The following is a 24,787-nucleotide window of genomic DNA, read 5'->3' as shown; positions in this document are numbered from 1 at the left end:
AAACTACAAAAAAATAATGTTCAATGATTTATTTTTAATATTTAAAGATTTCGAATTTGAGTTTGTTTTGTAAATCTGTAAACATAATTTCTTGCGTTAAGTTGGACATTAGAGGATAGAATTTTTGAACAAATGGTTCCAATTCCTTGAACAATACCTCTTTTTTCATAAATGCACAAACGTCAAGAACGAATTTTTGTGGACTATACTCCAGGTTTGACTATAACATTTTTCTATTTTCTCTGAACTTGCCGACAAACAATTGGCGTGGGGAACACTATTTGACAAGTTCTTTGATCTTTTGTAGACCAAACAATAAACTTGAGAACATCGTAAAAAAAGTGTTCCTAGACATTTACTTCGACGTAGGCCTCTTGAAAGCCTTAGGATTGTCTGTGAAATGATGTTTGCACGAGCATAAAACTGTATTCTCATCAGAGACCCATTATTCGTCTATTTCCAGTGTCTCCTACCCCATAAACCATTCCTTTTTATCTATAATCTCTCTATTACCTTTTTATCTTTCTTTTGCTATCTCTTAGACAATCATTTGGGGTATTCTCATTGTGGTCTACATTTCAAAGACCTTGGAAATGTTCGATATTATTCTAGAAATTGTCATTTTACTATTCAATCTTCTTATACAAAACTTGATTTCCTTAATCAAATACGCTCTACCTTATTCTCTTCTCCCCAAAAAAGATTTATATCGTAAGAAAGTTTTGATCACTGGAGCTGGAAATGGTCTAGGAAAACTGTTGGCTCAAAAGTTTGCTGCTCGAGGAGCCACTTTGATTCTTTGGGACATAAATCTTCAATCAGTCGACGAATTGAAAAACGAGATTAGAGGAAATCAAGGAGAAGTATGTGATCAATATTAAATTTTCAATTTATAAATTCTTCACATTTCCAGGCCCACTCTTATGAGGTTAATTTATGTGACCCCGGAAAAATTGCACAAGTTGGTCAACAAGTAATAAATGATATAGGAAAAGTTGACATTTTGGTGAATAATGCTGGAATTGCAACAGGTGCGAGATATTGAAAATTATATAAAATCTTTATTTTTTTATGTTTCAGCAAAAATGATATTGGATAGCAGTGAAAATGAGATAAATAGATCGTTCGATGTGAATGTGAAAGCACATTTTTATGTAAGTGAATTTAAAGTTATAATTTAAAATATTAAATAAATACAGACAGTTCAACAATTTCTGCCAGCAATGCTGAAAGACAATAATGGACATATTGTCACAATTGCTTCAGCAGCCGGTAAAATGGGATCTTCTGGTCTAGTAAGTTATCGTTTGTTTGTTTGAGTATCATTTCTTGGCATCGTTCTGTCATACTTGAACAAATTCTTTGTAAAGAATTTGTAAATAAAAACTCTTATATTTAAGGCTGATTACTCTTCTACAAAACACGCAGCAGTTGGATTTCACGACTCATTAGTTGCTGAAATAATGGAAAGTGAAAAAAATGGAGTGAAGACAACACTTGTTTGTCCGTATTACGTTCATACTTCGATGTTTGACGCCACTGGAGCAGCTACCAGGTATGCCTTCAAACAAACAATGCATAATGTTCAGAAATCAAAGATTATAATTGTCAGCTTCTTCTGGGTTTATCAGTGACAAAACGGAACAATATTAAAACAACTCTATTTTCCTTCAAAATAGTTATACCAAAAACTTTGAAAACCTTCTATGATGTTTTAAAACTTTCGATGATGTTTTGGAAATGTTATCTTCCAGAATATTTTTTTTCCATTTCTATTCATCACAGTCAAATCTACAAAACAATTCCTTGTTTACCTCAAAGTCTGTTAAACCTATTTCATTTAGATTCCCTTGGATTTTCCCAATTCTGGACACTGATTACGTTGTTCAGAAAATCTTTGAAGCAATTGAAACGGAACAAGAGTTTCTCGTAACTCCAAGAGCTTTCTATTTGGTATTTGCTGGAATTCAGTAAGCTCTTTATTTAAAGTCCTAAAAAATTATATTATTTTCAGGATTCTTCCATACAAAGCTCAGGCAATGGTCGCACAATTCTTTGGGCTTGTGCAAAACTTGGAAAGATTCCACAAATAGATTTTGTAGTCTCCATTATAAATAACTTCATTTGTAACAAATTTTGCAAAAACTTCAATAAAAATAAAGTTTAAACTTTTCTCATTCATCATCATCTTCATCACTCGCAAAATCAATTTCCTCCAGCTTCAAAAGAAGATCTGGATCCGGTTGCAACGTGGCAATTGGATGACGATCATGCCAAACTACAAAATGAAAACTCTGCTCTCTTCTCCAAAATGAAGCCAGCATTCCGTCGTCTCTTTGAATATCCATTACAAATTCACAATTCAACCATTGGGCTCCCGGTTTCCCGAGTAGATCTCTGAATATTAAACGGACGTTGTTGTTAGCAGAGCTTGTGCGCTGACCGTGAAGGCATGTAACCTTCTATTAATCAGACAAATTTCAATTAGACTTTTTTCTTCAAAATATTACTTTCATGACCGACGAGAGTACAATTTGCTGACTTTGGAAATTAAGTTTCCAGGTAAGCACAAAAGTCAGACTCTAGGCGATGCGATTAGTTAGGCAGATAATTTGAGACGACGCTTTTTTTTATAAAATGAGAAAAATTACGATTATTTTTTCGCAGATTTACAACTCTAGGACTGAAACGTAAAACTAACGGATAATGTCCATCTCTTTCCTCAGGATTCCATTTCTTTGCGTCAAGCCCATCATAATTAAATAATGTCCAATCTCCATCAAATGAAATTTCAAGCATTTTCAGTCTTGTATTGTCTAACATTTTCCACTTGAGCATGAATGCTTTGAATGCTCTACAATCCAGATTTGTCTCGTTCAATTGAGCACATTCACAATCTAATTTCGTCAATAAATCACTAGTTGTGAACCATTCTGATGGCCATGAAACTAGTTTGTCTAGCTTCAGAATCTGCAAAAACTCATTTTTCTTTCCTATGTACCAAAGCTCTGTAATTTTAAACATAAGAAAATCCAAAGTTTATGTTTGAATCTATTGAAAATTAATTCACACTTGTTCTAAATTTAAAAAAATCTGCATTTTTGCATAAAACTGTTTTTTATTATCACCTTCAACCCGATTGAGAAGGGACGAGGGCGCCTCTCCTCTGTCGAATCGCTATCTCGTTGAATGACTACTTTGAACAGGTTAAGACAAAATCCCACAAGGGAAAGTACACTTTTGAAATAGAAACATTGTGAAATAACATACTTTTGGATTACTCCAATCGTCTGGCAATGGACATCTAAAGTCCAAACTTTTCAATCCATTTGCCAAATCCAAAATCTGATCAACCATAGTTTTTGATGAAATTCCGTTTTGAAATATCATCACTTTCTCACATTGTTGAACTTTTTCGCAATGAAATACATCCACCAGAAAATTAGAAATATCTTGAGTTGGTGGAGTTCCGGTGAGAAAGTTTGCATCCAAAATTGATCCGGTAAAGATTTCAAATAGATATTTCAGTACAGCAAGGGCACCGACAAAACGATTTTCATGATATAAAATCAAATTATTCATTTCTTCCTCTCTGAAATTACAATGCAGATTTTTTGGAATTCAAAAAAAAACAAACGGAATTCTTAAATTTGTATATAATCTGGTAGCCAAAATGAATGACTTCAAGCAAACTTGAATGCTGTTGAAATTTCTCCAGAGAACCATTTTGTAACTTAAAAATGTATTTTAAAAACTTACGAATGATCAAAAACTGCATCTCCAATTGTAATTTCTTCCATATTATCATCATCTTCATACAATTCATCCAATCCGTATATCATCCATACCGAAAATTCGTTTCCATTTCGTGCCAAATTAATTTTGACGAAATCGTAATAATTTTCAATCAAAAGATTAGAAATGTTAATCGAAAGATTTGAAATTAATTCTTTCACTTCCAATGATTCTTTGGAGCAGTTGGATCTAAAAGTTTTCAATTATTTTTGCAGCTACACAATTTCTAGTTTAAAAACACTCACATATCCAAAGGCGACATCTCATCATTTATTTGAAAAGCCATCACAAACTTCTTTTGTTAAATTATCTGAAAATGGATGGAAATTGAGGTTTATAAAAATTGAGAAACGCTCGAAATGTGAATAAATCAAATGTCAAATAGTATTTAAATAGACTAAACATTCTTGAAATGTTTGCACGTAGTGTGAAATGATGATAATGATATGAGAGAGAATGATATCATTGCAGGAGTTTGAAAATGGAAAGGTGAATGAGTTTAGAATATAATAGAAATGTTAGTATTCTGATCATTTTATTACTGCTGACATCTGGATATTGAAACATTTGTTACAACACCACAATGTTACCAAGAATTTCATAAGTAATTTGGTGTCGAAAGCACTCGAAATTGGTAGGGCTATAGGACTGGCAAACCAGTTGTAACAAGACAAAAATCATGAAAACCGTCAAAAAATTATGGAAAAACCTCTGTGTCAAAACAAGAAAACAGGCACTGGCTCTCCCAAAATCCAAAAAACCGGACATCGGAGGCGCGCAGCTGTGCAAAATGAAAAACGACATTTACACGTTGGTTTACAGTATCAGTACATTCTCCTGTCTGCCGTAGTTACAAAAGGGCTCGTATCAAACGTCTTGTATATATTTTTGTATGTATGCTTTTGTCTGTATTTTGTCTCTATTCAGAATAGTTTTATATATGCATGTTTCCTTTGATCACGATTTATCTAGAAATCATCTGGAAGACATTATTCATTTCTGAATTGGGTATACTTGTGATATTAATTTTTCAAACATTTTCCAAAATTTACATAATCCACAAATTGACTGCGTTTCCGTTTTTGGCATTCATCCGAAAAAAGCGGAAAACGGATAGAAAACATAAAGTGAGTGGTCCTTTTTGCGTTGCTATGCATTTTCCTCTTTTATTTTTTTTCATTCAAAAGTGTTTATTTTACTTTTCTTTTTTTTCAGTTTGGAACATTGTTCTTTAGGTCTCAAAAGTGAAATTAAACATGCCAGATTATGAGGTTAGCTGTATAAATATCAGTCGTTAAAAGATATCTAATTGAGTTGTAGAGAGAACTCGACAAGTATGAGAAGAGCGTGGAGGAACATGTCAAAAAAGTTAGTCAGCAATTGGATGAAGAGTTAGTTAATATTGTGAGTTGGTTCATCTATTCTTTGTTTTGAATCAAATATTTTCAGAACAGAAAATATAAAGACAAAATTGAATTGATGAAAAAAATGGAATTGGACAATAAGAGAATAGGAGAAGAAAATGAGAGAACACGACAGAAAATGGAGATAAAAAAGAAAGTGAGTTAAGTAAAGTTAATCACTATTTTTTTTAAATAAATTTTAAGTTTAACTGATTTTTTGTTGTTAAAGTTTTAACAATATCTCTCTGAAACTTTTATTTAACTTTTATTGAATACGGGCGAATATTTTATATGTATATAAATATATTCATAAATTTGAAAAATTGAACTGATATTTTTCACACCAATATTCAAGTGTTGTGCAGTGAAAAAGTGTGAACTCTGTTTTATCAGAGATGTAAAAATGAACATAGGCACGTCTTCAGGTAAACACCTATTTCAATATTGGGTACACTCCTTACTTTAAATTGACAATTGCCAAAAATAGGAAATCCCCCTCCCGATCGTCAATCACAATTGTCGAAAATATTTAAGTTCGGCGCCTTCAGGGATTGCTAAAAATATAAGCGTTCTGAAACTTTTTACAACTGCCTATTGTCGCACAGCACAGATTCATCCTTAGTTTTTGTCCAGAATGTGGCAGGATCGATGAGATCGATGAGATATTAAAATTGCGAGGTGGGAGTTGCTTCTGAGCATCATATATCGTTATACTTTCAAGATTGACAAACAAAGATAAGAATGAGCTGCAATTCCAGAAATGTTTTATTACTACACAATCAAACTAAAAGGGCCCAATAATAGTTATCAAGATGTTTAAACAGCTTCTTCCGACTTCTTGGCCTTCTTTTCTTTCTTCTCCTTCTTTTCCTGCTTCTTGTCGACCTTTCCTGGTTTCTCACATTTTGCGTTTTTCTCTGGAGCAGCAACTTTTTCAGCGACTGGAGCAACTTCAGTGGTTCCCGGAATTCCAAGCTTCTTCTTCAAAGATTCTGGCATTTGTGGTGGTGGTGGACGAGGAAGATTCATTGCAACCTGAAACAAGTGAGATAAGTTTAAAGATAAAGAGAGAACCTTACCTTGAACGAATCATAGATGAACCATTGAAGAGCAGTCAAAGTTCCAACCATAATGATTCTTGGACCAAGTCCTCCCCAAAGTCCCTTGAATCCAAGTTGTTTGACAAGACTTCCAACACTGGCATTTGAATCTTGATTCAGTTTTGAAACAAGAACATCTGGAGGATGAGACACGACAGCACAGAAAACACCAGCAATGTATCCAGCTGTGAAAGTAACCGCCAATTGTTCAGACTTTGAGCATTGAGCACGTGGTTTTGGAACAACGTACTGATAGAGAAGCTCCACAGTTTTCTCGAAACAAGTGAACTTCATCATGGTGTATGGAATCTGGCGAGTCCAAAGAGGTGGCAGTCCCTTGAAGAATCCAGTGAGCCCTTCCTGCTTGTAAATCATTGGAGCACATGCACGAAGAGTTGTTGGAGCAGTTGGAGATGTTTGCATACGAACTTTCACTGCTTCCATTGGAGCCAAGAAGATGTCGGCAAAGAATTCAGCAGAAGCAGATGCGGCAAGATAGATCGAAGTTCTCCAAATATAGGCATTCTCCTCTCCTAAAGACAAGCTGTAGATGTTTTTAAAAACTTCATAGAATCCGAATTTTCCAAGTCCTTGAGCCGAATAACCAATGAATGTTGGAGCCCATCCACGAGCAAGACCACGAACTCCATCCTCAGCTATGGTCACTTTAAAACCTTGCACCATGCTTCCATACTTTTCTTTGTTGACCTGAAATTGGAATATTGGTAACAATAAAAAATAGACCTTGGATGATACCTGAATACGGCATTTGACAATATCCAACGGAGTGATTGCAAAATGAGTCAATCCACAGGAAAGAGATCCTCCAAGAGCACACATTGCATAGAATTGACTGGAGCCAAATTCAATCGGAGCAGCAACAGAAGTGGCAGCTGATGAACATTTTGCGGTACGAACAACCGATGAAGCCGATGGAATCACTAATCCGTTCTTTTGAGCCGCGTCGAAGACATCGTGAAACAGTACCATTATTCTGTAAATGAAGAACATATATTAGAATGAAAAAAGAAGCAATTACCTTCAAATATTGTTCGGTGTTTCTTTACGGCAACAAATTTGTGAAGTGATTTTTCAAGAAGAGAGAAGTGATAGGGCCACGTCATTTCGGAACGTCCCTTAAAATTTGAAATATGGAAAATAGGATGGATCACGTTGAAATTATTTTATGTTAAAAAATATTTTGAAGCCAATAGAAGTCGAGCAATCGATGTGTAACAAATGGAGGAAAAATTTGTGGGTAAATCATCGGTCTTTGAATCTAGAACTGATTGTGCTCAAGGTTAGTTGATATAATTTTACACTATTATCTAACCAGCCGTTCGCAGAGCACGTGCTCCGACTCGTGTATTCAAAATTAAAATCTAAATCTAACTTTTGAATTTTTAAATTTTCTTACTACAAACATATGTAGATACATTGTAAGATTTTCTTACTATGTAGGTACATTGTCTGCTTCTCTGTTTTCTGCAGTTAATCTACTGTTCAATTATGTTTACCTGAAGACGTGCTTATGCTCAAAGATGCTCATTTTTTACTTCTCTTGTAAAATATGAAGGAGTTCACACCTTTTTACTATATACGATTTTCATGGAATTAGTCATGACTTTTCAGAACTAAATATCAGTTCTCATTGTCAAGTCTGTAAACCTGAAAAAATCGGGGTTCTTTGTTTTTGTATGTTGCAAAATCAAGAACAAATAGAAATCTCTCTCCCTTTCCAGAAAATGATCAACTTGGAAAAGCAAATCTCAAAAAATAGGGACAATCTTCTTACTTTTGAAGCAACAGTCTCCGAAATACAAGAAAAACTTCCACAGAGGCAGAAACAGAGTAACTAATATTGGTTTTTCTTTTATAAATGCGTTTTGTTAAGTCGATGAAATTCTGAGAGCATTGAATGAAAAACGGCGAGAAGTGCTTCAAAAACAGAACGAAATTGCCGGATTTCGAGTGAATCGAACAGAAAATTCGATGAAGTCTAAAATGGAAAAAGCAAAGAAAAAGCTGGATGAAATGAAGAAAAAGAAGATTGTGCAGGTAATTGTTGTCCTTTCCGTAGTAAAAAAACCTCCAGTATTTATTTTTTAATAGTTTTTAGGACAAGAAAATATCTCGCCTACGATCTGATATTGCCAGAAGTGAAAAAAGTTTTGACAAAGTTGAAAAGGATATTCATAAAGAAATACAGTAAGACTCAAAGAACTTCAAAATTTTAATGATACAAATATTGGCAGACGACAAATGGAAAATGAGACAAAAAAGGAAGAAATCGAACGTCGAATCAAAATTTTTGAAGTCGAGAATTCTGGAATTTCAGACGAATTTCAAAAGCTTTTGATTAGTTTGAAAGAAGATTCAGAAGGGTGAGATATATAAAGTTGTGATCTGAATTTAGATTATGGTTTCAGAAGGGGAAAAACAGGAGATCGGCGTATTGGAGAATTGGAAGTTTTAATGGCGAAGGGAACAAAATGTTTGGATATGATGAATGAGAAAATTGAAAATTTGAAAGAAATGAAGCTGGACAAAAGTGATTATTTACAAGTGGTGAGTTTTTGTGTCGCAACTTACAAAAGTTTATAACTACTCCATAAAATTTCGATCTGAAAGAAAATTGCATACTCAAGCTAGTTTTCCTTTTTTTTATTTTATTTCAGACAACACCAGTATTATCAAAAAAAGGATCAGCAGTTGAATCTCGAAGACGATCAAAATCTAATGTTCAAAATCCGAAAGAAAATTGGAAACAGTTAGAAGATTTGAAAAAGCAAATAATTCAATTAAAACGAGAATCTGAAGCTCTTCATATGAATAAATCGAGGCTTTTTGAAGAGGTTTAATAGAAATCCATAGTCTCTAAAAATATTATATTTATAGAAAGAGGCTCTACAAAAAACTGCTGACGAGTGTCAAAGGGAAGCGGATCGAGCTGCTCAGAACCTGAGAAATGCTGAAAATATTCGAATTTCAGAGTTGAACCGACGTATGTTGAATATGAATGTTGAACATAAACAACGAATTCTCTAGGATTTTTTTTTCAGAATAAAACCAAAATAGATAGGTAGGTACGCCTAGCTCTACCACGTGCCTATCATATGCCTACCGTAATCATGCCTTCACACGTGCCTACTTTTTGAACATTTACATAGCTACTTTGCTGCATACCCTGTTGACTTCTTTTTCTAGAATATACCTGCTTGCATACATTTCAATAGGATACCTAACCAGCTACCTCATAGATCCTTACAAGTCTACCCTATGCCTACATTGCTCGCGTCACGCCCACCTCACGCCTTGTTCCTGCCTGAATGGCATTGTACCTATCTTAGATTATTGTTTACAGAAGAACGGAAGCTTCAACCACCAACTCTCGTAGAATCAAAAGATGAAAAACGCGAAAAAGAATATTTGGAGAAGAAAGAAAAACTTGCAGAGAAAATCAAACAAATTGAAAAATCAACAGATGAACAAAAGACCGAATTGGAAAGAATACGGTACCTTTAAATACATTCATTTCTTTTAAAGAATTGCTAAATTTCAGGAAACGCTCAGAATTTCTCAAGAGACAACTGAAATCGTACAGTGAATTGAATTTGGTACAATTTGAAAATGAAAAAATTGAGAAAGGAACAGAAATTCGAATGTTAAAAAAACAATGGCACGAACAAATAATGGCTTTGAATGTTTTGAATAAGGTAATAAATTACATTATTTTTACATTGAAATTGAAGACTTTGACCAATAGTATTAGAATAACATAGACCATTCTTTAAAAAGCTGAAAGTTTCGTATTCATGTGAATGATTTTTATTTGTGTGTTTTTTCTCTTGTAGCTACAACTAATTATTTAAAAAATACAAGAAAGTTTGTATTAACAAAGTCCAGATGTGGAAGGAGCATATTTTTGTATTTTTCATTTATTGTTGAACATATTGAAATTGTTACATTTAAATATTTGGCGAGGCGAAATTTTGCTGTTTCTGCATCATAAATACGGTAACCGGTCTCGACACGACATTTTTTGTTAATTACAAACGAGTGTATACGTTTAAAGAGAACTGTAATTGAAAACTTTTGTTGCTGTGAGATTTTCACCAACTATTCATAGTTTTTCTCACAATTTGTTCAAATTCATAGGCTTCAAAATTTTCACATAGTTTTACGAAAACTATGAGTAATCGATAAAAATTCCACAGCAACGAAAGTTTGAAAATACAATACTTTTTAAAAGCGCACATCCGTTGTATTTTACAGAAAAAAGTCTGTCGAGACCGAGTACGATATGTTACAAAATTTCATTTCGTGACTGGGTAAAACCATTGGAATGTTTCAAAATTAGTTTCATATGATCGCTCAAGATACAATACCCCAAAGTAGGCTCCACCCATATCATGGTTCTTTGCATCGAATTTTTTCTATTTCTTGTAGAAACTTCAACAAAGAGTATTGCAACGAGAAGCAGCAATGACGAAAGCGAATAGTGTCGTCCATTTGACAACAAATGTGAGGGATGAGAGAAATCGTGAAATTGACGAATTGCAGAAAGAAATTTCAAAAACAAAAAATAAACTTTGATGGGATTATTTATGAGGGAATAAACAATACATTTCATTTATTGACTTGAAAATCACGAAAAATCCATACAGACTCTGCTTGCAAGCAACAAGAAAATATAATTGATTTTTAACCCTTTTTTCACCCTTCATTATCCTTTTTTTCCAAATAAAATTCCTGTCTATAGTTTCCCTATTTATTCAAAACTAATTTGAATTTATACAGTGCTCCACGTAATGATACGGCCACCCCCAAATTTTGGTATAAACATAAAAAACTCAAAACTGGGTTGAGATAGCAAAACATAGTTTCTTGTGAAAATGTTCGCTGTACTGGCTAGCTTTCAGATAAGTAATGGAAATATACCTGAACCGTTCATAAAAAAGATAAACCGTTTTTTCATGAAAAACTATATTTAAAAATCCATAAAATGATACGGCCACCCTTGGTTTCTGTTTTCGTTGAAATTTTTTGCTAAACGTTAGTTTTTATGTTCGTTTGTGTTTTTACAGCTATGGGTGGAATAACTTTAACTGACTACAAAAAAGGACAAATTGTGCAAAACTATCTCAAGGCTTGCCGCACCGTCACATTTTTCGTGATTTGAAACGTCTGAGAGATATGATCACTCGATATACTTCCAATCCTGCCGCTTATTGCACCAAAAAGTCTTCTGGTCGCCCACCAATTTTTTCTGGTAAAACCAAGCTAAAAATCGTTCGTCGAGCATCAAGTTCAACAGTGACCTGTTCGAAAATTAGGAGCGAGATGAACTTGCCAGTGTTTGTTGAGACCGCACGACGTGTTCTTTCGAATTCCCAGTTCATCAAAAGACGAAAATTGAGAAAGGCTCCTTTCATTACCGAAAAAACCGCTAAAATCGTATTCTAAAATCAGCCAGAATCTGGAGACAAGTGAGGATTACGGTATAATCATTCATGTCCATTTTTTGGTCTCACTTCATCTTTTCTTTTCTCAAATCGTGCCAGTCATCACAGTTAAACTTTTTATCGTCACTGACAGAAAACAAGGGTGGCCGTATCATTTTGTGGATTTTTAAATATAGTTTTTGATGAAAAAATGGTTTTTTTTAATGAACGGTCCAGGTATGTATATTTCCATTACTTATCTGAACTATGTTCGCCTGTACAGCGAACATTTTCACATCAGAAAACAGCCTTTCGGCCATCAATCCGAAAATCTAAAATGCTCAGAAAACAGCCTATCAATCCGAAAATCTACAATGCTCAGAAAACAGCCTTTCGGCCATCAATCCGAAAATCTAAAATGCTCAGAAAACAGCCTATCAATCCGAAAATCTACAATGCTCAGAAAACAGCCTTTCGGCCATCAATCCGAAAATCTAAAATGCTCAGAAAACAGCCTTTCGGCCATCAATCCGAAAATCTAAAATGCTCAGAAAACAGCCTTTCGGCCATCAATCCGAAAATCTAAAATGCTCAGAAAACAGCCTTTCGGCCATCAATCCGAAAATCTAAAATGCTCAGAAAACAGCCTTTCGGCCATCAATCCGAAAATCTAAAATGCTCAGAAAACAGCCTTTCGGCCATCAATCCGAAAATCTAAAATGCTCAGAAAACAGCCTTTCGGCCATCAATCCGAAAATCTAAAATGCTCAGAAAACAGCCTTTCGGCCATCAATCCGAAAATCTAAAATGCTCAGAAAACAGCCTTTCGGCCATCAATCCGAAAATCTAAAATGCTCAGAAAACAGCCTTTCGGCCATCAATCCGAAAATCTAAAATGCTCAGAAAACAGCCTTTCGGCCATCAATCCGAAAATCTACAATGCTCAGAAAACAGCCTTTCGGCCATCAATCCGAAAATCTAAAATGCTCAGAAAACAGCCTTTCGGCCATCAATCCGAAAATCTAAAATTCTCAGAAAACAGCCTTTCGGCCATCAATCCGAAAATCTAAAATTCTCAGAAAACAGCCTTTCGGCCATCAATCCGAAAATCTACAATGCTCAGAAAACAGCCTTTCGGCCATCAATCCGAAAATCTACAATGCTCAGAAAACAGTCTTTCGGCCATCCTTCCAAATATTGAAGACATAGTGACGAATTAATGAACAAAAGATGGGCACAAAAGATATTATTTAGCCTTTTTGCACAGTTTTTACGCTTGTAGCTTATAAAACTCACAAAAATGCTTGTAATATGAAGCTTAATAGCTTTCTTCATCAATGGATCTTTCACATTTTGATTCTCATTATTTCATTGTTATACACTACAGTAAGAAGCTGATATCTAACAGTATCAGGGTTGTTTGGCAATTCGCTTTTTTATTATGAATATCGCAACATGAGAAGGAGACGAGAATTGATGTTAAGATATAAAAAAAAATCAATAATTATTGAATCCACAAAATTGTAAAGTTAAAAACATTTTGTTGTTTGGTTTTGAATAAAATAATTGTTTTTCGAGTTTGGAATAAATGTTCATGTCTGGTTTCAAAACTCAAAGTGAAACTGAAATACACTTGAAGAGACGAAAAGCAGAGATGTGCAAAGAAATAAATAGAGCAAAAAGAGTCTAAAAGAAAACAAATTTGAGGGGACGAGAATTGAAAATGATTGCGGTAAAAAAGAAAAAATTAAAATGGGAAAAAAGATACGGAAAATAGGTTAGAAAAGAGAAAAAGAGAGACATAATGTCAATGTATTTATTCCTTTCAATTACATTTTTTGCCAATGATAATGTTCAAAACTAATTCACACGATTTCTTTCAGCTATACTTTTGAAATTTGAAATGAAAGTCAATACCTCCCCCCCCCCCCTTTTCCTCTTGGCAGTCACGTCAAAAATCACAGTTTGAATTATGTATGGTGTTATAGTATGAAGTGATACAAACATAATTCGCAATATTCGTAAAATTACGTGGTCAACTTAAAACTAGTACATCTTGATAACAAATGCTATATAAGTTTCGAATTCTGCCATAAATTCATTAAACCAACATTTTCTCAGTCATATTGATTTCCTGGGACATCAATCGTCGGATTGCAATTTGCTGTTTCTAGACTCTAGACCAGCTCGGCGAGTGGTAAGTTGATTGTTAAACGCCTATTTTCTGAGCAGTTCAGGAGAAAATTGGAAACATTATATCAATTCGAATTTGTTCCGAATAAAAACGGAAAATTGCTGCTCGCAAGCAGGTTCTGTATGGATTTTTTGTGGAGTACAGTCTTCATTCCTTCTTGTAGTTTCCATTTGAGTGTTGTCACTTTCTGCGACAATTGAAATTGCCTGTGAGGTACAATTAATTTGAATAAGCCTACAAGCTCGTTGATCAGTTGGGTTTCTATCAAACTTCTAGGCATTGTGGGACAACTTTCTTGCAAAACTTTTGCACCTTACCAACTCATTTACGAAGTAGTTGCTTTCTGACGTTTTTTACTAGCAAATCTACAAACTGTCGGGCCCCATTAGGATATGTAACATATTTAGTTAAGACAGAATGTAATGAAAAACTACCGACGACGCTCAAAAACGAAGGAGGATCGTTTTCCACAACTTTAATAACCCTTCCAAAGAATCAGTAGCGCTGAGTTGGGAGCCAGAGCCGGCGACTACTGTAGCTTAACTAAATATCATTGAGAATTTCAGAACAACAAATAAGAACTAAAAGAAAAGTTCACGTTAATTCTGTTCTAAGGTTCTGTGCGTTATTCGAATGATTACTTTGATAAACGACGCACCATACAATTGAGACATAGTTAATACCTTTTTAGTGTTGCGACCCTAGTTTCTTAAATAAATAGCATTTGACCTACCTAGCATCCGTTTCCTTGTCAGCTTGTCACCCACGTTCTCCTGTTCACTTATTTATAATTTTCTGAAACAACCACCTAGTACAACATTTAGTTTTTCTGTTTATTTTTGCTCTTCTACGATTCCCATTTATGAGAATATTTAATTTATCTTTTGAAACGTAGAAAAAGCATAAATATCGAACAAAATAAAATTAAAAAATCATGTGAACCAAATTAGATTATCATTTCCCGATTCATTACTTCATTCTATCGTTTCAGGAATAATGGATCGATCATCTGACGGATCCAAGTTTATTGAAGGTCGTGTGAAAATTGGGAGAAAACGCTATCGGTTCTCTGCGGAGGTGTGTTATTTTTTGCTTTTTAAAATTCAAATTAAGGAGAAAATCGTTGAATTTTTTCAGAAATTTCTTTGTTTTTCTGATGACTCAGATGACGAGCCACCCATCCAAATTAGTGGAAAGCCTGCTTCAACTGCTAAGGTAAGCTGTAATGATGATCTATTATTGCTGTTTTGAATCGTTGCACAGTTCAGGAATGTAATAATTTGTTTCAGCCAACTTCGGGTTCACCACAACACCATCCACAACCCATTGAACAAGCCACCACCAATCCAAGCGTAACAAGCTCGTTGATCAACCAACATAATAGGGTTGGCAACAATCAAGTAAGCTCAAACGTTTTGAATTGATTTCAAATGTATTCGAAGGTCTTGATTCTGATGAAATTTCCGGTCTAGAATGCTTTCTAGTATGCTAGAATTCTAGAAGAGAACATTTCGTTATAATCGGCTGATATCTATTTAATTGCCTAGATTAGTAATAAGATTGATATTCTTATAGGGTCATCGTTCACCAAGCCCTACTTCATCGCCTCAGCTATCAAGTCCACCGCCATCCACTATGGTGGATAGCTTGTCAACACACTCCGAATCTTCTCGTAGTAATGTGAGTATAACTTGAAATCAGTATACAATTTTACATCAGCAATTTTTTTTAGATTTTCGAGACGACAAGAAATACTTCTCATAGGCAGCAAGGGCTTGATTTGGTCGAGGATGATGTGGCGGGGACCCTTCAAGTGGATCGCGCTCTTGAAAAGTCTGTCAAGATGAAAAGAGTTTGGACTGGATCCACTCCCTGGAGCCCATTTCAGCTGGATTGTAGCTGTTTGACGGTAACATGTGATGGTTTTAGTTCGAAGTTCAAGAGACAACGTGTTGGAGCGTCTTCAGGACGGTTTTCATGGTTCAAGATAAACACATCGAAGCCAACTGACGCAGAGATGGTGTACAGCAAAGCCAGACGCAATGGGTAAGTTAGAAAAATGGATTTTCAGATAATCTCTTAGATTTCCAAAAATAACATTTCAGATTGTCTATTCGTGAATTGGAGCACGACGCCATTCCATCCAAGCTGAGCGAGTTTGCATTTCACTTCTACACTTTCGCCGTATCCGACGAGGATGTTTCAAAGGTCAATAGATTGATTGATGAAGACTTTGTTGGAGCTTTCAACGCGGATACTCTACTCAAGAATCCAGCACAGTCGTTTTTCTTCCACAACATCGACCAAAAGGACGTCATTGCATTGTGTGCTCTTGCAACACAGTAAGTAATATTAGTATTTCAGAGCATTCAAAAACTGTCAATTTCAGCTACAACCTTCACAGCGTCGTGCCGCCACTCCCGCCGATGCAGCTCCTCGAGAATGATCAGAATATTTTGGAAGTTATTGATAATCAGACAACTATGCAACACTTGGAAAACGTAAGTTACGTTAGTCAGAAAGAAATAATCATCATTTTTCAGTACTTGTCTAAAAAAGCGATGGAACATCTTGCTCGTCTCAAGACTGAATTGGAGCACTTGTGAACTTCTATTCTACGTGTATTATGTGTTTTAAGAGCAAATAAATAGTTTATCACAAGTTATTGAAGAAATTGTATTAATACGAATAATATGAATTGAAATCTTCATAAATTAAATTTACTAAAAATCAATCTTTGGATGCACTCATTTACAGATCGGAAGTCAGGACTTTCACCAAATGCCTATTTCCGCTTAAACATCCGTTGTTTCTTATTCATCGTTGTTGGATTCCTTTTTTCAATAATTTCAAGAGCAGTGTAATTAGTTTCCGGTGGCTAATAAAACGAGATTTCGAAGTTTTCATAGAAATATAACAATAACCCAGACGCGAACGTTTGTGTTTTTGCGCAATAAATACGGTACCCGGTCTCGACACGACATTTTTCTGTTATACAAACGGTTATGCACCTTTAAAGATTTAATTAAAGAGTACTGTAATTGCAAACTTTCGTGCTGTACTGTAGTTTTGCTCACGGTTTGTTAGAATGTATGAGTTCAAACTTGTTTTTTTTAAAGAAATAGACGGTTTCCGTACTTACATACCAACGAAGTTTTGAAATTACAGTACTCTTCAAAGGCGCACACCCGTTTTATCATACAAAAAAAAATCGTGTCGATACCGGGTACTGTATTTCTGGCGCTGAAATCGCAAAACTTCGTGTTTGGGTAAAACCATTTAGATGTTTCAAAAATAGTTTCATATGATCGCTCAAAATACAATACCCCAATGTAGACTCCGCCCATATCCAGACGAGAAATCGTGAAACTAAAGAATTGCAGAAGGAAATTTCAAAAACACGAATGAATCTTTGATGGGATTACAATGAACAAGAAGAAAAAACAATAAATTTCATTTATTGTGTTGAAAATCATGAAAATCCATATTGATTCTGAGAAAAAATAAAAATATTATAAAGATATAAAATAAAACTATCTGATAGTTTGAATACATAATGAGAAAATATCTCTAAAGCGACAATGTGACATGATTTGGTTGTATTATTAGGATTCGGCAGCTGGAGGGATGGATATTGGCTATCAGAAGTTACCAGTTCGGCTTGAGAAGTTCTTGTGGCTGAAAATTTAATTATTAGTTAATTTTCTATTTTTTTTTTGTCTTCTTACGCATGTTGTTTCCGTGTACTCTTTATATGCTTCTAGAAGAGCCTCGTGGTCCATTTTTGCCCTGCGTAACTGAAACTCGGCCCGTCGGATAGCTTCTTCGGCGTCAGCTGTAATTGGTAAAGCATTTTCAGTGCAAAATTCGTTGCTCATACCGATTCTTAATTTCCACGTTCTAGCTGCTTCTTTGTCTGTTGGTTTCAAAATAGTTCGTAAATCATTACGGCTTCCTCTTGTTGGCTCTTCTTCTTTCTCATGGTATCCATTCCGATCACTATCCCTTCCATCTCGTCTGAAAGATGGAGGGGAAAACCGGTTACGGCCTTGGTCTCGATCATTCGATGCTGAATATAGAACATTTAAGATTAATAATAATCGAATCAATAACTAACATAAAGCAGGACGTGCATCAAACGGATTATTACGGTATGTTTGAACTTGATTATGATTGGATGGACTTGGAGTACGACTATTCGGCCGATTTTGTTGGCGATAGTTGTTGAAACGATGTTCATGACGATCCTCGCTGTGATTTGATCTAAAATCCAGAAATTGATGGATAAAATTAATTTTATTAGTTTACCTTCTGTCTGGACTCAAGTGTCGATCTGATTGATTATCTCTAATATCATCACGGAATCCACCATTTCCACCACCTCGTCTTCCTCTTCCGCGTCTTTTTGAATAACCACCTCCGCGTGGAATGATGCCCCCGCCGGACATTTTTCTTGCTGAAAACAATTTTAGAATTTTTAAAAGCATGTTATTTAAACAAGAGGAAAAATAGTTGTTTTATACAAAGAATCGAATAAAACTGTTTATTTTATATTTTTTCGCTCAGAAAGCGGAATTTGTGGCTGTCGTTATTTCCGAACAATGTATTAAATGTTTTTTTTTTAAATTTTATTGATGGGCCTTTATTGATGGGAAGTAGAAATCAAAAGTTCGAATATTTCAAGCGATATTTTTTTTTATAATTCATGATGTTGAGTACACTCAAAATAAGAAAACTGCGTGGCGTGTACTGCAGAAAACCTCATATTTAGGCCCCGCCTTTTCTCCGTGAGTGGACAAGAAAAAGGCGGGGCCTAAATATGAGGTTTTCTGCAGTACACGCCACGCAGTTTTATTATTTTGAGTGTAGTTTTCCCGTTTCTCAATTATTAATTTAAAGAGCTCAATTGGGAATGCATTAAATTTCAGAGAAAACGAACTGTTTGAAATATTGTTAATTGTTTGAAACTAATGCTGCCAAATCAAGAAAATTGACAACGTTATTGGTACAGTTCATTTTTTCATTTCAGAATAAGCAACAAAAGGTGTTCATATGAATGTACTGTAGGTTAGTAAAACACTATGTTAGGTTACTCTTTGATGCAAAAAGGAATAGTTAAAAAGTTCTCAGAAGCTTTCGAATAAATTATAATAAATACGTTGCAGAAGTAACTGGGAAAGGAATGATGATCGTGATTTAAAAAAGATGGAAGAGCTTCAAAACAGGGGCTTAGAAAATGCAGTTCTATAATAATAAATTGGGAAGAGCTCAAAAATTCACAAAAAATGGTTAATGAATACGCATACAATGTCACCGCTTGTTGACCAGCACACTGAGCGGGTAAATTTTCGAGTAAGAGATCGACGATATTTCAGCGGATGGAGCACGGTAGGGAAAGTAGAATAGTTATTTAAAAAGTTGATATAAAAACGTAGTGTACAAAATGAGAAGGGAAATGGGGAAAGGGGGTGAGATGAGATGATATTCAATGACGCGTGCGGTGATGCAGACGGTATGGATCGAATTTTGGATGAGCATTTGGCTCAGGAGCTTTGCCAAGAATTATTGTCTGAAAAATGTATAACAATTAAACGACGAGGAAAACGGAATCTCACTTGGATAACCCATTCGGAAGTGACTCTACTTGCTCCAATAGTATCTGCATACTCCATGACTTCGTCACGGAAAGTTCCATCAACTAAAACAACGTCAAATTTGAGACCTGTTTCGTCAAGAGTTTCCCAGTCTCCGTCGACTACATCAGCACCGAGAAGCTCAAGAATAGGTTTCCAAATCTCGATGAAAGTTCCTCCGGGTCCAGTTTGTGTTACTTCACGAGCTGAGTGAGTTGAGTGTACATAAATTGTTGTTCCTTTCAAAAGCTCTGATGGATTTTTGGGCCTTAAATGTTTTCGATGATCAGAATTTTCAGAATCGTTATAAAAATCAAAAATCTAACGGAATTGAAATCATTCATCATGAAAGTTCACTTACGCTGGCATATCCTGAGACTCGTCAAAAATTGAAGCACCTGCAGGAAGAACATAGTCCGTATAGTCGACACATTTCCCCTGTTCACCACATGCTTGTAACCATGTATTGTTAACACAAGGAACACCACGAGCTAAAGCTGCCAAGTACTTGTGAGTACGATAGTACGTATCAGAAATCAGCAATGGTTCGTAGTTGGAGTAACGCTCTTGGAAGCTCTTAAAATAAAATGATTAGAATGTTATTTGTAAGACGTTATCTTACATTAAGCTGCTCCGTGACGATCCCACCATTCTGAGTAATGAAGTTCATCAGATTCTTCTTTTTGAACATTGAAGGAACACTCGCAGAATTTGAACGATTGGCCGAAGTTAGCATGAAGACCTTTCCGGTGAAAATGTTCTTTCCAATAGCTTCCTCGTTCATTGGCAAAAGCTTTTCTTCTTCTTCAGCCGGACTTGCTGATCCTCCTCTAGAGGAAACTAGATCAACTCCCTTCTTCTTACGACCTTTTGGTTTTGCTTGATTAGAAACTGTAGTTGGCTTACGAGCACGAGTAGCCTCCGATATTGTAGTAATATTAGACGTAACAATAGCCGTAGCACTTTGATCTTTGCTTTTAACATAGTCTCGCCATTCTGAATGATCGAAAGAAACATCATACCAATCAACAACCTTCACTTCGTCAGTTGGTTCCCCATCTTCATCCATGATCGATATGGTTAATTTTCCTTTTTTCCATTCCGCAGCACTAATATCGTTAGGACCAGAATCCAATCGAACATCGGATTCGTTGTAGACTGCAGTTTTGCCAGGGGATAAAGCGCGAAGTGGAATGATTCCAGAATTTGGAACATCTTTAATGACGTTATCAACCGTGAATTGTACCTTGTATCTTCCGAGACCATCACGCTCCGAAAGAACGACAGCGGGATAAAACATCTTCTGAAACACAGCGTAGACTCGAGCTCCAGGAGCATGAGGTTCATTATCGTCTTGTGGATGATCAACTAGTAGTTGATCCTCATCAGATAGATTTTTAAGAGGAATAACTGGTTCTTTTTTCGCCGGAGGTGTTTTGATGTCAGAAGCTTCACTTTTTCTCTTTCTTCCACGATTTGACGAAGCTGGGGTAGCAGTTGCAGGCGCATCTTCCATTTCAATATCATTTTCGTGATGTTCTTCCTCCTTTTTAGCTCTTGATCTTCTTCCCGAAGTTCCTACAGACGATACTCTATGCTTCATCTTATCTTTACCAGGAGTCATATCAGCAAGAGAACGCCGATTCTTAGCAGCAGGAGAAGCTGAAAGCATAGATATTCTTAATTTCAAGAAACTACAAAACAACTTACATTGTAACTCAGCAATTCTAGACTCTGCCGCCTTCTCTGTCATAGAATACTTTGACTCTGAATTACCCAATTTGGCATACTTGACAGCACCAAAATTGTGCACTTCCATCTGAAAACAAGCAAAATTACAGATAAACATTAATTTTTAATTCTCACGTGAATATTCTTCAAAGGTTCTGGATGATGCTCCATTTCAGTATCAAGATCATATGGATCATATTCTGCACTTTTCTTGCTCGATGAAGGCGCACTTTTAGCTGCTCCACGACCTTTCTTTTGTGGTAGAGTTTCTTCAATAGTCTCATCAGCTTCTTCGATAGGGTCTTCTGTGATAGAACCTTGCTTCTTTCTTCCACGAACTGTCGTTCGTTTATTTGTCACAGCCGGCGTCACCGGAGCAGATTTTGCAGGAGGCTTAGCCCTTGTAGATCTACGAGATGATGTTGGAGTTTCGACTTTCTCAGCTTCTACACTTTCCATAGTTTCAGCATCAGCATTAGAACGCCTTCCTCGCGGAGTTCGGGTGGACTTCGCTTGGTTTGTATCGTGAGTTTTTGTAGGGTCTTCGGTTTCTTTTTCTTGCAAGTTTTCCTCATTTGCTTGCGACTTTCTTCCTCTTCCTCTTGTGGACCGCGGTGTTGGCACTGCAGACGAAGTTGCTGAAGAAGATGCAGCTGAACGTCTTCCACGCCCCTGTTTCGGAGTTTCTTCTTCAGTTGGATGTTCCGTGTTTTCAACTTCCTCGGTGACAGATGTGTCTTCTGTTGCAACAGAGCGTCTTGATCTTCCCTTGCGCGGTGATGTTTCTTCAACGCCAGAGTCGCCAACAACATTCTCCGTAGGATCAATTACTTCATCTCTGTCTCCACCCCTGGAAGATCGACCACGCCTGGGGGTGCTGTTACTAACAATGGGCGTTTTCGTTTCATCTGCATTCACTTCCGATTTTTGCCCACGACCACCACGGCGTGGAGTGTTTGACGAAGGAGTAGACGAAACAGTTGCTGAAACTCTTTTAGCGCGACGAGTGCTGCGGCTAGAAGATTGAGATTCTTGGTTCTCTTCATTTGCTTCTGATTCTCCATCTGGCGATTTTGAATCGAGACCAATTTTTTGAGAATCATCAACACTGTCTTGTGAAATCTCACCAACGCCTGGTTCAGACGCCTTGTCATCATTAACATTCTCAATAGGTTCACCACTATCTGCTTGCTCTTTCACTGGACTTTCTACTTCAACCTCATTTTCGGGTTCCTCTGTATCGTCCTCATTCTCTGGTTCTTCTTTCTCGTCGCTCACACTACCTCCTTTTGGAGAATCATCTTCATGCAGATCGTCGTCATCTGACGTTGACACTGCCTTCTTCAATATTAATTGATTAAAATTAGGTTTTTCGAATTATCAACAAACCTTAGTTTTCTTTTTTGGAGCTTCGTCTTCGTCGTCTTCTTGCACATCATCAATATCTTCTTCATCTTCATCTCCAACCACCTTTTCTTCATTTTCTTCAGGTTTCTCGGTATCATTTGAAACAGAAATCGATTCAGCAATGTCTAATTTATCGTCACTAGTATCCATCGAGATAATTTTTTTCTCGAAAGTTTCTCCCTCTCCTTCTTCAATTGGTGATTCAGACTTTTCCGAGTCGTTCATGCTTTCTCCAGATTTAGCATCCTTACCGGCTGAACATTGTGGCTCATCTTCTGCCTTTTCTTTATCAAGTGCAGTAACATCGGCAGCTACATCTGGCTCGTCTTCCGCTTCTATGATAACTGATGACTTGGTAATGACACTCGAATCGACTATGTGCCCATCAGGAGTTGAATCTCTAGCTGGGGTCTAAGTAAGCAAATTTTAGATTAATACAAACACACTGGACTTACAGAAATCACAGCAGAGTTCCCAAAAAGACTCCTACTTTTATCCAGAACTGAAGTTGTTGTGGGGAGGCTGAAATAGTGGGATAAATATGTATGGATACTCGAAAAGCAGGTAACCTTGTCTGTGTGACGGTGGAGTCGTCTTCTTCGAATTCTGAAAACAGAAAATAAAAGGAAAACTTCACGTAAGTTAAGTTTAATTTTTAGAGTCGATATTCACTTCGAGTGACCACCTTAATTTCAATAAGGTTGAATTTTATATGCTTGACCCGCAAAAATATTAATTAACCTTTCACATTCTTATTATATCGAAAAAATTACCCATAGTGTTCGAAGACGATGCCATTTTCCTCCAAGCAGTTCAGTTCTTCAAGTCTATGCTGTAACATATGTGTTTAATTTTGCCATTTTAAGCGTAAAAGTGTCTGCGAAACAAAAAGTTACGACGTCAAAAAAAATCGTTTGAAAATTCAATTCAAACGCCCGCCCCCGCTGTTCAAAAAATGTACTGAGTGTCGCCCGGTGCGTTGCGGTCGCGTGCCGAGTCGCTACGCAGCCAATTGGTATGCAGGTTATGTCTTACGATCAGCGGTGAAGAATTTTTTCGTTTCTTTTCCTACAGGTTTTTTCAATTTTTTGACGCGATTTTCACGGTTTTTCGAGTTTCTATGTATTGATTGGGAGGAAATATGTTACGTTTACAGTTTTCTTAAATAATATCCACTTTCTGAAGCGCTTGTTGTTAAGAATAGTTTTTTTGGCAGTGGGTTTTCTTTCCGTCTTCTAATATACGATTTTTTCAAAGCTATACTTTTCCTTTTCAGGTAAAATGACGAGAGCGACCTCCATCAAGGACGTCGACCAGCACGAGGCTACCAAGTCCATCGCTCACTTCTTGAAGAAGAGTGGAAAGGTTAAGGTTCCAGAGTGGTCCGATCTTGTTAAGCTCGGAGTCAACAAGGAGCTTGCCCCAGTCGATCCAGATTGGTTCTACACCCGTGCTGCCAGTCTTGCTCGTCACTTGTATTTCCGCCCCGCCGGTAACTTTTTATTGACAAAATCATTACTTATTTTTCTATTTAGGAATCGGAGCCTTCAAGAAGGTCTACGGAGGAAACAAGAGACGTGGTGTTGCACCAAACCATTTCCAAACCTCAGCTGGAAACTGCCTCAGAAAGGCTGTTCAGCAACTCGAGAAGATCAAGTGGGTTGAGAAGCACCCAGACGGCAAAGGAAGAATTCTCTCCAAGCAGGTGAGTATTCTATTTTATTATCTAAAAATATAAAATTCGAACTTTTTTGTAAAAATAAATTATTAAAAATTATTCATAAATATATGCGCTGAAAATTAAACATGCAAAATTAGATGTTTATATTAAAATTAAATTTCTGCATGTTTTCTTTTTTGAATTTTCTCGAAATTTTCAACATCGTACTAAAACTAAATTTTGCAGGGACGCAAGGATCTTGACAGAATCGCCACCAGCCTCAGATCCTCTGGACAACAAGCCTAAACACTCGTTGTTTGTGTTATAAATGTTGTTGTTATAAAAAACTTCATGATACATCTCCATTAACAAGAAAGTAAGATGATGGCGCAAATTATGAATCAGAAAAAAAAGTTATTA

The 24,787-nt window shown here is 36.1% G+C and overlaps 9 protein-coding genes and 1 non-coding gene across 10 annotated transcripts; 5 read left to right on the top strand and 5 right to left on the bottom strand.

Annotated features, from left to right (window-relative positions):
* The first annotated feature begins 541 nt into the window (after window positions 1-541).
* On the top strand, window positions 542-2,177 carry dhs-4 (Short-chain dehydrogenase/reductase 3). The gene is made up of 7 exons (NM_060162.4): window positions 542-863; window positions 914-1,031; window positions 1,081-1,154; window positions 1,200-1,295; window positions 1,401-1,555; window positions 1,845-1,970; window positions 2,015-2,177. Exons 1-7 carry the CDS (start codon window positions 594-596, stop codon window positions 2,091-2,093), a joined length of 918 nt encoding a protein of 305 aa, NP_492563.1. The 5' UTR covers window positions 542-593; the 3' UTR covers window positions 2,094-2,177.
* T05F1.9 (F-box associated domain-containing protein) lies at window positions 2,103-4,142 on the bottom strand. The gene is made up of 5 exons (NM_060161.2): window positions 4,041-4,142; window positions 3,760-3,984; window positions 3,271-3,592; window positions 2,702-2,970; window positions 2,103-2,397 (listed from the first exon to the last, which is right to left on the bottom strand). Exons 1-5 carry the CDS (start codon window positions 4,079-4,081, stop codon window positions 2,175-2,177), a joined length of 1,080 nt encoding a protein of 359 aa, NP_492562.1. The 5' UTR covers window positions 4,082-4,142; the 3' UTR covers window positions 2,103-2,174.
* Window positions 4,143-5,051: 909 nt separating this feature from the next.
* Window positions 5,052-5,364, top strand: T05F1.15 (uncharacterized protein; the record flags this gene model as incomplete). The annotated part of the gene is made up of 3 exons (NM_001264238.1): window positions 5,052-5,066; window positions 5,116-5,199; window positions 5,245-5,364. The coding sequence occupies 3 exons, from the start codon at window positions 5,052-5,054 to the stop codon at window positions 5,362-5,364; spliced, it is 219 nt and encodes a 72-aa protein (NP_001251167.1).
* Window positions 5,365-5,945: 581 nt separating this feature from the next.
* Window positions 5,946-7,436, bottom strand: T05F1.8 (Phosphate carrier protein, mitochondrial). The gene is made up of 4 exons (NM_060160.5): window positions 7,338-7,436; window positions 7,055-7,292; window positions 6,278-7,006; window positions 5,946-6,233 (listed from the first exon to the last, which is right to left on the bottom strand). Exons 2-4 carry the CDS (start codon window positions 7,286-7,288, stop codon window positions 6,015-6,017), a joined length of 1,182 nt encoding a protein of 393 aa, NP_492561.2. The 5' UTR covers window positions 7,289-7,292; window positions 7,338-7,436; the 3' UTR covers window positions 5,946-6,014.
* Window positions 7,437-8,043: 607 nt separating this feature from the next.
* On the top strand, window positions 8,044-10,924 carry T05F1.7 (Coiled-coil domain-containing protein 13; the record flags this gene model as incomplete). The annotated part of the gene is made up of 10 exons (NM_060159.5): window positions 8,044-8,149; window positions 8,193-8,356; window positions 8,418-8,506; window positions 8,554-8,682; window positions 8,728-8,866; window positions 8,977-9,153; window positions 9,197-9,302; window positions 9,663-9,813; window positions 9,861-10,014; window positions 10,748-10,924. 10 exons carry the CDS (start codon window positions 8,044-8,046, stop codon window positions 10,892-10,894), a joined length of 1,362 nt encoding a protein of 453 aa, NP_492560.2. The 3' UTR covers window positions 10,895-10,924.
* On the bottom strand, window positions 8,080-8,100 carry 21ur-14451. The gene has a single exon (NR_050418.1).
* A 2,910-nt stretch (window positions 10,925-13,834) lies between the features above and the next one.
* T05F1.5 (BTB domain-containing protein) lies at window positions 13,835-16,597 on the top strand. Its single transcript, NM_060158.6, has 9 exons — window positions 13,835-13,939; window positions 14,928-15,013; window positions 15,074-15,151; window positions 15,226-15,336; window positions 15,512-15,616; window positions 15,669-15,982; window positions 16,042-16,278; window positions 16,326-16,437; window positions 16,480-16,597. The coding sequence occupies exons 2-9, from the start codon at window positions 14,933-14,935 to the stop codon at window positions 16,540-16,542; spliced, it is 1,101 nt and encodes a 366-aa protein (NP_492559.1). The 5' UTR covers window positions 13,835-13,939; window positions 14,928-14,932; the 3' UTR covers window positions 16,543-16,597.
* A 781-nt stretch (window positions 16,598-17,378) lies between these two features.
* T05F1.4 (NAM-associated domain-containing protein) lies at window positions 17,379-18,392 on the bottom strand. Its single transcript, NM_060157.5, has 5 exons — window positions 18,245-18,392; window positions 18,054-18,199; window positions 17,817-18,005; window positions 17,665-17,771; window positions 17,379-17,614 (listed from the first exon to the last, which is right to left on the bottom strand). Exons 1-5 carry the CDS (start codon window positions 18,382-18,384, stop codon window positions 17,585-17,587), a joined length of 612 nt encoding a protein of 203 aa, NP_492558.1. The 5' UTR covers window positions 18,385-18,392; the 3' UTR covers window positions 17,379-17,584.
* Window positions 18,393-18,931: 539 nt separating this feature from the next.
* On the bottom strand, window positions 18,932-23,539 carry hsr-9. Its single transcript, NM_001026439.3, has 10 exons — window positions 23,481-23,539; window positions 23,277-23,313; window positions 23,163-23,229; window positions 22,690-23,118; window positions 21,436-22,641; window positions 21,280-21,388; window positions 20,192-21,231; window positions 19,931-20,145; window positions 19,552-19,837; window positions 18,932-19,505 (listed from the first exon to the last, which is right to left on the bottom strand). Exons 1-10 carry the CDS (start codon window positions 23,503-23,505, stop codon window positions 19,422-19,424), a joined length of 3,498 nt encoding a protein of 1,165 aa, NP_001021610.1. The 5' UTR covers window positions 23,506-23,539; the 3' UTR covers window positions 18,932-19,421.
* A 444-nt stretch (window positions 23,540-23,983) lies between these two features.
* rps-19 (Small ribosomal subunit protein eS19) lies at window positions 23,984-24,712 on the top strand. The gene is made up of 3 exons (NM_001381115.4): window positions 23,984-24,199; window positions 24,243-24,412; window positions 24,614-24,712. The coding sequence occupies exons 1-3, from the start codon at window positions 23,989-23,991 to the stop codon at window positions 24,671-24,673; spliced, it is 441 nt and encodes a 146-aa protein (NP_001366893.1). The 5' UTR covers window positions 23,984-23,988; the 3' UTR covers window positions 24,674-24,712.
* Window positions 24,713-24,787: the final 75 nt, after the last annotated feature.

The sequence above is a fragment of the Caenorhabditis elegans genome, chromosome I (assembly GCF_000002985.6).
Source record: "Caenorhabditis elegans chromosome I".
NCBI classification, from domain to species: Eukaryota; Metazoa; Nematoda; class Chromadorea; order Rhabditida; family Rhabditidae; genus Caenorhabditis; species Caenorhabditis elegans.
Note: the sequence above shows the minus strand (reverse complement) of the source record. Positions and strands in the feature narration are given on the sequence as shown.